At 42.3% G+C, this 12,240-nt stretch overlaps 1 protein-coding gene across 3 annotated transcripts in view; it reads left to right on the forward strand.

Annotated features, from left to right (window-relative positions):
* Positions 1-6,816: 6,816 nt before the first annotated feature.
* Atl2 (atlastin GTPase 2) overlaps positions 6,817-12,240 on the forward strand; it is a 46,765-nt gene continuing 41,341 nt past the window's right edge. For all 3 annotated transcript variants that reach the window (XM_051177870.1, XM_051177872.1, XM_051177871.1), the window contains exon 1: positions 6,817-6,980. In XM_051177870.1, coding sequence (XP_051033827.1) covers positions 6,863-6,980 — 118 coding nt within the window. In that variant the 5' untranslated portion in view covers positions 6,817-6,862. The remainder of the gene's footprint in view (positions 6,981-12,240) is intronic.

Raw genomic sequence — 12,240 nt, forward strand, 5'->3', positions numbered from 1 at the left:
ATCTCTACTAAACTGTAATACTTAAAGATTTAAAGCATTAACTATGTGTTGTGTGTCCTGTGGTACTTATGTGCAGGTCAGCAACAGCTTTTCAGAGTTAGTTCTCTCCTTTCCTTCTATCATGGGTTTTGGGGACTGAATTCAAGAGTTTAGGTCTGTGTGGCAAGCATTGTTACCCCTTAAGCAAACTGCTAGCCCCAAACTGCAATACTTTAGTGACTACAAGATCCTTTAGGATTCTGTAGAAGTCATTTGTTTGAGAGATGATCCCCATTCCATCTGGAAGAATGGTTCCCATAGAAACCTTTGGTCTGGGCTTCATTTACTCCAGCTGTCTGAAACATTCTTGTAGACATCTATTACCCATGCAACCAGCTGTCTAGGGCCCTGAATGAATGGCTGTTATGATTATAGACTTTTCAGTCTATGTTATTTAGAGATCATGGCATGTTTAAAGACATGGGCAATCCAAACAGACAGAAACAGGTTGGATCTCAGCTCCCCAGGTTACTAGAAACATGGACCAACCCTTTAAGGTTCAATGTTTTTTTTTCATAAAGGGTTATGAGTATGATGCCAGTAGTTCTTGTCCCATGGGATTATTTTTGCAGGAAAAATAATCATGATGGCTCTCACTTATTGAAGTGAGTCAGCTTTATTTATACTACCTGTGATCACAGTGAAAACTGCTGGGTAGAGACCTTCCTAGCAGAGGAACTGAAGAAGGTTAATTGTCTTTCAAGTGCATGAAACTAAGTGACAGAGCTGGTGTTCTTTTCACTTTTCACTTTTCAGGGCAAGTTCTAATCAGGTCCTTTACCCTCATCTCCCTAAGAAATGGCAAGGAAAGGTTTTATTTAGGAACAATGGCCCCTTTTGGTGGACAGTTCATATATAAAAATAATACAGGCTATTATTTAGAGATAGGGTTCCAGGTGGATCTTAAACTACTGCTATTCTTGCCTCCATATTTCAAATGTTGGATTATAGATTACAGACATGAGCCACTATGCCCGGTTTTGTTCACATATACATATATACTTAAAGGGGTTTGGGGTTCAAAATAAGTGGAATAGCAAATAGATTCTTAAATAGAATAGGGAAGGAAAAAAGGAAAAAAAAAAGGGAGATGCAGGGAGTGGTGTGGAGGGGTAAAAGGAACGGGGTGGGGGGAAGAAAACACAAGGGGTTGCAGAAGCCTGGATTAGTGGGATTAGACTCCTTAGTTAAGAGTGAGAAGGAAACCCATACAGGCTCTTATTATACTGGATGTCTGTATCTTTCAAGAAAGTTTACACTGAGCAGCAGAAGGTGAACTGACATGAATGAAATTACAGATTAGAATGTACTCTGATAGCTATGTGTTGCTAACTGTATCAATTTCAATTTAGCAAAAACTATGGTTTTATTTTGACATTAGAACTGCTTCCTAAAAGTTGGGATTTTTAACTATTCTATGCACCTCTCATTTAACCAGTAATTAACAGTACATAGAGCATTTTGGAACCATCCTTTCAAGGACCCCCCTCTGCTTTCTCTGCCTTTTTTTTTTTTTTTTTTTGAAAAGCATCATGTTCTTGAGGATAATAACATCCTGATAAAGGGAACTCTCCAAGTTGTACAGCACAAAGAGAGAGTATCACAGCTTCACAAGTGGGCAAAGAGCCTGACATAAAGGAGAGGGAATGTTAATTGCCCTTTGGATTATGTTGGTGGTTCAGATGTCAGAATAAGAACCTGAGTTATTTCTCAAATAATGCCAGGAGCATGAGTATATCTCTGTGTAACCCTATTATTTCCTTTTACCTTTAATGTTTCTCTTTCCACGTTTTCTTTTTTCTTTTCCTTTAATTTATTAGAAAGATAACATTTTGCTGTGTAAAATAAACAGCTACATTCTTTGTACTTTGAATAGTTGTGTTTGTCTACATGTATTCAGGTGTACTTGCCCATGAGGACATATGTGGAGGCCAGAGGTGGGTATTGGATTCCTCAGTTGTTTCATCATCTACTGTTTTGGAGAGACCCCAGAGATAGACTGGTTGATCAGAAGGCTCCAGTATCTGCCTGTCCCTCCCTCATCCTTCAGCTCTGCTGACAAGGTTATGTACATGTGTGCATCTGTGGGGGGTGGAGCATAAAGATGTCATCTTGTAAGAGTTTAAAACTGTCCTTAATAAATCAAAAGACTTAAAGATCTAAGTCTTGGCTTCTGCAGGATGTTTCAGCCTTGGTAGTGGATAGCTTAGCTAAATAGCAGACTTAGGCTCAGGTGTGTTTACTTTTGACCCTCAAGGCTGGATAAGAGTTGTGGTTACCAAATGCTTGGAGGATTAAGGGGGAAAAGTATGTTTACTCCTTATATATGATAATAGAAATCTTCTGGCTTGTCCCTCTTTTGGTTGGGGTACTTAAGAATGTTGAAGAATAAACTTGGGGCGTTCATTATTCACTGGATTGCCCTGTTTTTCTGTCTTCTTTGCATCTTTACCTGCCCTTTCTCAATCCATACTCCCTTTCTCAGGTACTGTAAGGATGGAAAAATACAGCCTAACTCTCCAATGACCCCAGGAAGCTAGAAGTTTAAAAATACTAAATATCTTAAATTCTAGACCCTGCCCTCAGCCAGTAAATAGGCGAAAGGTCACACTCCTTGCAGCTTACCTGACTTTGTAAACTGCTTGTGAAACCCCTGCCCCAATGATCTAACCTAACTACCATTTGTCACCCCACCTAGGAGCCCATGCAAATGCAGACCTCCAGGGCTATAGAAAACTGATTGGTTTATAAAATGCGGGCTTGGATGGTTTAAATTGATTGGTCTGCACCTCTTGGGCTCTGGATGCTATGAGATGATTGGTTTACAATGTGCGGGCTTTGTTGTAACCCTATAAAAAGCTGTCTCAATTCTGTACTCAGGGTCCTCAGTTCTTTACCCCTGTGTGACACATGACTGTGGACCCCAGTGCACTTGGAATTAAAAGTCTTCGTTCTTTTACATCAAGACCGCTTCTCGTGAGTGATTTGGGGTGTCACCTTTCCTGAATGGGAGCATGAAGGTCCACGCTCTGTGGGTCTTTTAGTAGGCTGGTTCCCACGTGCACCACAACACACAGCTTATTTTCATGGGTGCTGGAATCTTAATGCAGGTCTTCACACTTGTATAACAGGCACTTTACCCATGGAACCATCTCCTCAATTTTACTTTATCAAAAATAAATAACCCAGAACTGGAGAGGTGGTTCAGCAGTTGAGTGTATACTGATTTTACAAAAGCCCTGATTCTGCTTTCAGTATCCACATTGTTGGATGGATTACAACCAGCTGTAACTTTAGCTCCAGGGGATCTTCTGTATGTTGTAGAAATATGTGCGTTTTGTTATTTCAGCATATTGAATTTTCTGTAACCCCCCCCCCCCAATGTAAGAATTTCTTTTGAAAATCACTCCAGATCAATTCATAGGGATCTTCATTTTTTTCCCCCCTTAGGAGCATCATCCATAATGATGATTTATCATAGTTTCTCTAGCTTGAACATTTAGCTAGAGATGCAGCTGCAAGAGCTATGGCAATGGGCAACCTTGGGCTTAACATTCTGTGCTGTAGGGAGTTACAGTCTTAACAGCTTGTACTGAAATGGCATTGGTGCCTTGGTGGGAAAGCCATACAGGTTTCATGGACGATACAAATTCTTTCTTTAGGGTCACACCATTTTGTATTCTCATCAGCAATACATGAGAATAGTGTTCTCCACATTTGCCAGCATAGTGTAATCATAAACTTTTGAATTTTTGCCAAGTTGTGTGTGAAGTAGCTTCTATTTGTCATTTTAATCTGTTTCTCATATGAATAAAAAGGACATTTTTATATGTTTGAGGTCCATTTTTAGAAAATTTAAGGGGGTTTGTGGATGTCTTCTGCCCAGTTTTTCAATCCTATGGAGTTAAAAATCTCAAGTTGCCTATATAGCAGTATATCTTTTGATCTGACTTACACTAATTGGAGGCAGAACAATATAATTCTTGTGGATTAGCCATGAGTTGCACCCTGTAGACTCTCTTAGTCTGTAAGCAGGGCACTGGGACAATGACAACGGTTGTAGGAGGTGTTCTGTTTACCTTTCAATACTACACCTGCCACTTAGGCAGATCAGTTCACTCTTGCTGCACTGAAAGGGCCATTCACAGGAAGACAGCAGTGACAGCATTTACCTTTCAAGATTATTGTACAGATTCAATGACAACTTGTAAAGTACTTTAAACAGTGCCAGGAACAGCAAGTATTCCATGAATGTTTGTGTTTACAGTCAAAATCATATTCTCAGTGTGTTGATTTGATCCCATGAAGATGCTTAAGTCTAGCATCCTGGAACCTGGAAGTTTACATGCATTAGGAGACTCAGTAGGAGACTCAGAATTTTATTTAATTCGTTCATTAATGAACTCATTTGATCATTAATTCATTAATCATTTGGTCATTCCATGAACATTTATGAATCTGCTATTCGCTATGCACAGGTTTAGATGCTGGAGACACCACTAGACTGACTTTGAGCTCTTGCCACGTACTCTTTTGTGATAGAGGAGATGTTCTTCTATTTTATTATTTGCATCTTCAGTACCCCAGAGCAAGATTAATGCACAGATCAAAGAAGGAAGGAATGAGTGACTCATGGGAGAATGAAGCAGAGAAATAAGAAGAAAAATGGCAGAGTCCAGACTGTAACAGGCCCTGTAATACAGCTTAGACTTGATTCTGAGTAGAGAAATTGTGTGATCCTATTTTATTTATTTATTTATTTATTTATTTATTTATTTAGTGTGATCCTATTTATATACAAGAAACCTCAAACCTGTGGCTGGGTGAATAATCCACAGGAGAAGGAAAAACCTGTTACAATGGGACTAGGGAGAGATGACAAGGGTCTGAATGAAGCATGAGGCTGGCAGTGTGCTGGAGTTAGGGAGATATTCAGTAGTCACAACTGGCAATATGAGATGGGTTGGGTGGAAAGGGTTTGAAATTGAAGAGAGATAACTAAAGGCAAGTGGCTTTTTAAACTTGGATTTGAGGTGACCCTGGGTCAGTGTCCATTCTTTTGACCACCTGCATTAAATTTTTCTCTGTTCACTGGAGTCAGACGTTATGGGTCTATCTGGGGTGATATAGATTTCAGTGTCTGATAGTAATGCTCCCTTGAAGACCAATTGGCAAACAGTATAGCTTTGGGAATAACTAACTTTTCTGGGATATCTGATAGGGCAACTCAGTGCCATATAACTGCTAGCAGTAAATGCCCAAAGTAGACTGGATAAGCAGAGTATACAGTGTTAAACAGTCACCACATAGGGAGAATTATGAAAGCAAATCCAAAGCTGAGCATGGAATCTCAACACTGGCAGGAAGAGGCAGGCAGTATCTACAAAGTGGGTTCCAGGACAGCTAGGGCTGTTACACACAGAAACACTGTCTCAGAAAAAACAAAAACCAAACAAACAACAATAACAACAAAAACCAGAACAAACAAACAAAAACAAAAAAGAAAAACAAAACAAAAAAACCAAAACCAAAAATCTCAAAACAAGACAAAAAAGAAAAAAATCAAAACAACAAGAAAATCAACCAACCCCCCCCCCCAACCCCCAGCAAATCTTCAAGTAAGAAAGCAGCTGCATAGGCTGCTCAGGGAACATGGAACCAGGATACAGGGATTTAGTATAGAAGGAGTTTACAATCTGTTTCTCCAAAGACATAGAACAGGTGATTTAATAATCTCCAGACAGCCAGGAGGTGGTTGGTAGCACTTGCCTTTAATCCCAGGATTCGCGAGGCCAAGGCAGGTGGATCTCTACAATCCAGGTCAGTCTAGTCAACACAGTGAGTACCAGGATAGCCAGGGCTTCACAGAGAAACCCTGTCTTGACAGGGGCAGTATCCCCAGACAGTCTAACAAAAGCCCATCTGAAATGATGCCCTGAAATGTTTGATGACAATTAATGTTTTTGTAGAGATCTCATGGAATTAAAGGTTGTGATGTTTAGGCTTAAGAGATCGGGACAAGACAGCCATCTGGACACGTGGGCTCCCATCTTTACCAGAGAAAAGGAATTTCTAATGCCACTGTGGATGTGGTGAAAAGCCACGAGTTTAGGAACCATGTTCCACTGATGCCTCCACAGGATGGCATTTCTGTTATAAAGTTTACAGGACTTCCTACATGATGTCACTGGATCCCCACAATTAGGAAAGGACTTGTTAGGATCCATTTTCTAATCAGAGTCCTCCCCTGTCCCCCAGGCATGTATCGTTAAGAGGGCAAAGTAGGCTCTCAGAAGAAATGGCGAGCTAATGCAAACAAATTATAGGATAGTGGTGGGAAAAGAAATGCAGGGGAAAGAAAATACCAAGAGAAGCTATGTACTGGCGGCAGTTGGCAGGGGAGAGGGCTGGGGATAAGGAGAAGGGAAAGCATGGGAATGCAACCTCACGTGCAGGGCATGAGTCCACATCAGAGATGCGAAGAGAATTGGGGAAGGAGGGATTTGGTTCTCCGAATCTGCCTTCTCAGCCCTGAGGCAAGGGGGTGTGGTACCGAGCCCGGGAAGGTGGGGGCGGGAGCCAGTGGCACAGGCCGCAGTGGGTCCCCCAGTTTTTCCTAGAGGCTTGGAACAGCAGAGCGGGGCAGCAGGCTGGCTGGGCGGAGGCGGAGCTAGGGCGCGGATGGGCGTGGCGGGGGCGGGAAGGGCGGCTCAGTCTGAGGGCGGCGCTAGGACCCGCAGGCCGCTCCTCCGGCTCCCGGCAGGTTGATAAAGCGGCGGCGGCGTTTGACGTCAGTGGGGAGTTAATTTTAAATCGGTACAAGATGGCGGAGGGGGACGAGGCAACGCGAAGGCAGCCGCCGCAACAGGGGCTGAGGCGCCGGCGGCAGACTAGCGACACGAGCGTTGGGGTTAACCACGTCTCGTCCACGACCTCCCTAGGTACGGGCCGGCAGAGCCGAGGCCGCGGGGGCCAGAAGTCGGGACGCGGCCGCTTGAGCTGGAGAGCACTGGCCGCCCTGCGGGGTCCAAGTCAACGGCTGGCTGGGCTCGATTCTCGGCGCCGCGGCCGCTCGCAGGGCCTAGCCTCAGCCGCGCCCCGCGCTCCCTCGCACGGCCTCAGAGGGCGGCCCGCGGGCCTCAGCTCTCACAGCTGGCGGATAAACGGACGGCCCGGCCTCCTGCCCGCCGCCGCCGCGTGGCTGCTGCCGTGCCCGCCCCGACCCAAGGGGGCGGCCTCGAGCCGATTCTCCGGGCCGGGAAGTGCGCCGAGGTGGGCGGCGGTGTAGACTGGGTCACCCGGCGGGCACTTGCTGCTTTCGGTGCCTCGCGCGGGCCGGGAAGGGAGGGGAGAGCGGGACGCCCTGGGCCCCGCGGCGGTGGCGGAGGACGCGGGAACCGCTGGCACCTGGTTGCTAGGTCTCAGAGCTCTCCACACACACACCCTTCCCGTTGGGAGCCGCAGTCCTCAGGCCAGGGCTGTGGCCCGGGCTCAGGTTCCCGAGCATACCGATCCGCCAGACCCGTTCGCAGTAGTTGTGCTTGGCTGGGGTTCCAAGTGTTTGCTTAGGTTGTCAAACTGGGGTAAGGAGCCCTGGGGCTGCTGAAGTCATTCGCTTTAGGCTGAAAGTATCTGGTGTGAAATCACCTGATCTGTCGCGCCCCAGGTTTTGCTGAATGTGAGCGCCTACTGTTTGTGTATATGGCGACCCTGCCCCCTGGAAGACGCTGTTGCGCTGCCAGCATGGTGTTGTGTGTTGCTCTCACTCTCAGCGCCCTTACTTTTACGAGTTTAGCATTTGACCTTATTGAGAATTGTGGTGGTGGCTGATGTCATAAAGTTTTTAGAAGGCGTATAAATTAGTAAAGCCTACGATTAGATATGTGAAATCAAGATTAGAGTGTAGTAAACACACTGAGTATGAGATTGCTTTCATATTTCCTTTCCCACAATCTGATAAAGGTTTTACTCGGTGAAATTTAAAACATTTTGATTAAATATTAACCCCAGAATATCTTATAGAAAACTTTAGATTGCATTTCATCACATGGTAGCTCGTGGATGTATGTCAGAGGTGAGAATAGGTTAGACTTTTCTATGAGAAAAAGAAATGTTACCCATCGGTTAAAAACACTTGTCGGGTAGCCTTCTGCCCTTGAAAAATACTCCCAGAGGGGTGTTCACTTATTTAGTTGGCTGATGGTTGAATTTAAGTAATTATTTGTTCTAGAATGCTGGTGTGTGTGTGTGTTGTGTGTGTGAATAGTTTGAGATGTAGTGTCAAAAATACTTTATGTATTCATTAGGAAAAGCTTACATTTGATTCAGTCATGGTTAAGAGCATGTTTTTATGCCGTTGGATAGTGAGAAGAGATGGGATTCTTGGGACTGTTGATAAATAGTACTTGCCCAACATTTATGAAGTGTTCCTGTCTGCTACTCATAGATTCTGGCCTTTCTTGTGGTGTGGAAGACTTTCACTTAATAGCCATTCCTATCACATGACTTCCTAAGACAGCTCCTGCACCTGCTCATTTGCTTCTGAGTCACCTACCTATTAGTGTGCTCCAGAAATAAACTTACTAGGATTTGTGTCGAAGGTATGAACAGATAGACTGTGAATTCCTAGGAATTCCTCTATTTTGATGTTCCCAACTCTTCCTCCTCCTTGTGCTTTTTAGAGCAGTAGAGTTGAAGAATTGAGTTTGAAAGTAATAAAGTTAAAAAGTGAGTTGGGGTGAGCCAGATGTCACTTTAGTGACACAGACTTGGGAAGTTGCCCTGTGCCTCTAAGAGAAAAGTTTAAGTTGTTAGGAGTTTAGGATCTCTAGAAAACACGTTTCTTAGAAAATTGAGGATCGTTTTAGTATTTATTCACCATGAAATATAAATTTAGGGATTTCTTAAAGTTCACAGACAATTAAAATAAAATTTTATGTACAAGGAACCGAATATTTGCAAGGTTTCTGTTTTCATGGTCTCATATCTCACTTAGATGAAGACAGGAACCTGTGCTATGTTAAGCACACAGTAAGCAACCAGTGGAGTCACAGCTACTGTTTTGAAATTATTAGACCATTTCTGAGATCATGCCTTTTTTGCAGATGGTACCAGAGTGAGAGGAAGTCGTCCAGGGTGATGGTGCTGTAGTTGAAGACACTTTTTTAAAATGAGAGGCATATTTACAAATTCTTGTTTATGGAAGATCTGTTTGACATACAAATGTGAGCAAAGCTATATTTCAGGCAAGCTCTCAAAGTTAAAAGCCAAACATACTGGACAGAAATAGACTTACTTTTTTTTTTTTTTTTAATGTTCATTTAAGGACTTTATAAGGAGTGTTTTCTCTGGGAAAGGTACAGAGAAATAATTTCTCTTTTCCTCCTCCTTAAATGCAGTGGTATTCTGATATTTTTGTAGCCATTTGAGGTTTTTAAAGCCCATGTGTGTTACATCATAAAAATTGGCATTTCTTTTTTAACCTTAAGGAAGATAGATGTGACTAAAGAATAACTGAACTTGATCTCACAATAAATTCATTTCTGAAGTTTTGTCTTATCTCTTAGTCTCTTTTGCCACCAAGAAATGAAACAATGGAAGGCTTTCTCTGTTGTTTTAAAAGTGGTAGAAAAAACACTAACCTGAACATTTGATGACAACCAGGTACTATTTGGTGCTTAACAAAGCAGTTTAACCCCCCTGCATTTTATTTCTTAAAGCCCCTCCCCCCTTTTGGGGAGGAAGTTTAGCCACTATTCCCATGGGGGAGAGTGTGTGCTGTTTCTCTAGTTACAGGAACTTCGAAGGTACTTAATCCATTCCTCCCCACATTTAGAGGAGATAGGGTTCCTTCACTGGATTGCCCCATGTGATTAGAGATGACTGAATAAATGAAGTTTAAAATGCTAACTGGGAAGGTGTATATAAGGCAGTATACGAGGGAAAGTGTGGACAATTTAGTGTGCTGGACTGTTTTTGTTTACTTTTCATGTGATAAGTACTTAAGGTGAAGGCAGGTTCTTGCCCACAGAGGCAAGTGTTTGTCATGGAACTGTATTAGTTATACTACCCTAGCTAGATTTGAAATTAAAAGAAGGTGGTGAAAGGTAGATGCTGTAGAAAGTAGAAAAATCAATGAAGCAGAACAGTGCTAGTATTAGAGGGTCAAAGTGTTCAGATGTTAGGAGCTTTCAAGTGATTGTTACATATGTATATATCTGTGTGTTTGTGTGCACAGATAGAACTCGTAGTGAATTAGTGATTTGAACTACTTACTCTGGGATAAATGCCTATACAGTAGTTGGTTTGATGGGCATATATGATGGCTTCTAGAAATGACATTTAAGTCAGGGAAGACTAGTAATCTGTCACTTTCCCATTGAGATAATATGCACTTTTGACTAAGTTGTACATGGTTTTTTTTTGGGGGGGTAGGGGGTTTACTTTCTTACTTTAGTTTAATGAAGATTATTTTAAAAAAAAAAAAAAAAAACTTATCTTTGTGACAGATACTAGTGTTACCAGTTAGTGGCAGCCCACATAGCTTATTGCCAGAACTCTAGCTGGAGATACCTATCTGATGAAAGATGGTTATCTAGAAGCATCTAGTACATTTCACCTTTTTTTTTTTTCAAAATGTCCAGTTTTGACCATGGGCTTTAATCATAGAGGATAGTGATGTAGGGAAGAAGGGTTCAATAGACTGTGACTTCACCTAAGTTTTGAAGCTGCCATTCGTAGTATTGGGAAGCAGATAGCAGAGTATGTGTTTGTAACCTTTTAAAACTTATTTGTGTGTGTCTTAGTTTGCTTTCTATTGCTGGGTTATAACACAGATCAAAAGCAGTTAGGGGAGAAAGGGTTTATCTGGCTAACATGTCCTGATCACAGCCCATCATTGAGGGATGCCAAGGCAGGAACTCCAGCAGAGACTTGTCTACTGCCTTGTTCACTATGGCTTGCTCAGCCCGTTTATTTTTAATTTTAATTTTTTTTATTTATACCACCCAGGACCATTTTTTAGGAATGTCACCACCTCCAGTAGGCCCGGCCCTCCCACACCAATCATTAATCAAGAAAATGCTACACAGACATGCCTATAGGCAATATGAGGGAGGCATTTTCTCAATTGAGGTTTCCTCTTCCCAGATGATTCTAGCTTCCCAGGTGATTGAAGGTGATAAAGTAAGTAGCACTGTACATGTACATACATTCCTACTGGCAAAGAACCATTTGCAGTGAGTTGCTTCTCTCCTACCATGTAGGGTCTCAACAGGATTGAACTCAAGTTCTTCAGGCTTGGTGGCAAGGCATCTCCCCAGTCCTAGTGTGGGTTATATTAGGCTTTGAAGATTGGGTGGGTCATAGATAGGCTGTGTGTTGTTTAATCCTTCTACAAAATAATTTAAGCACTCTAGAAAATTTATAGTGTTCTTGAAATTCTTTATTTCTAAGAATTTTCAATCTAAAAGAGGCTTAAAAGTATTTAAAAGCAACTGGAGGCTACTGGGAAATCCAGTGGTATTAAGCATGTTTAATAGCAAAAGAATATCGGCTATTTTTCTGTAACTAAGTGGGACAAAGAATTGACCTCAAACAACTGAATAATTTTTAGAGAAACTCAGTAGCCCAAAAGTGGCTCACGAACTCTGGAGCAGTCTTCTCCCTTGTTTTTGAGCAAGTGTATTTATTTACCACATAGAATCCTGACATGAACCCTAAAATTGTCTTGGAACAAAAGAAAGAGTAGAGTGGGAAACTGACTAGTTGGTTTTAGTTGTTTGAGGCAGGAATTCTTTGTGTAGCCATTGGCTGTGCTTGAACTCACTCTGGCTAGCCTTGAACTCAGATATTGCCTGCTCCTGCCTCTCGAGTGCTGGGATCTAAGTAGGTGTGCCACCACACCTGGCTAAGGGGAAACTGATTTTTTAAAATCCTGTTTTTTTTTCCCCCCAGATTAGTTACATTTTATCTAGTTTGAAGGATAGTTATTTGAGGGACATTTCTTTCTTTTTATAATCAGCTTCATATGATTTGCTAGTATTGAGACAAAATTGAGCTTTGAGTATGTTCAGTTTTTGAACTGCTGCTGTAATAGACACACACACACAGACACACACGGGGTGGGGGGGTGTAAGGGGGGTTGGGGAGAAGAAAAGTACAAAATGGAATTCTGTGTCTTAAATTTTTTTAAGATTTGAG

The sequence above is a fragment of the Phodopus roborovskii genome, unplaced genomic scaffold (assembly GCF_943737965.1).
Source record: "Phodopus roborovskii unplaced genomic scaffold, PHOROB, whole genome shotgun sequence".
NCBI classification, from domain to species: domain Eukaryota; kingdom Metazoa; phylum Chordata; class Mammalia; order Rodentia; family Cricetidae; genus Phodopus; species Phodopus roborovskii.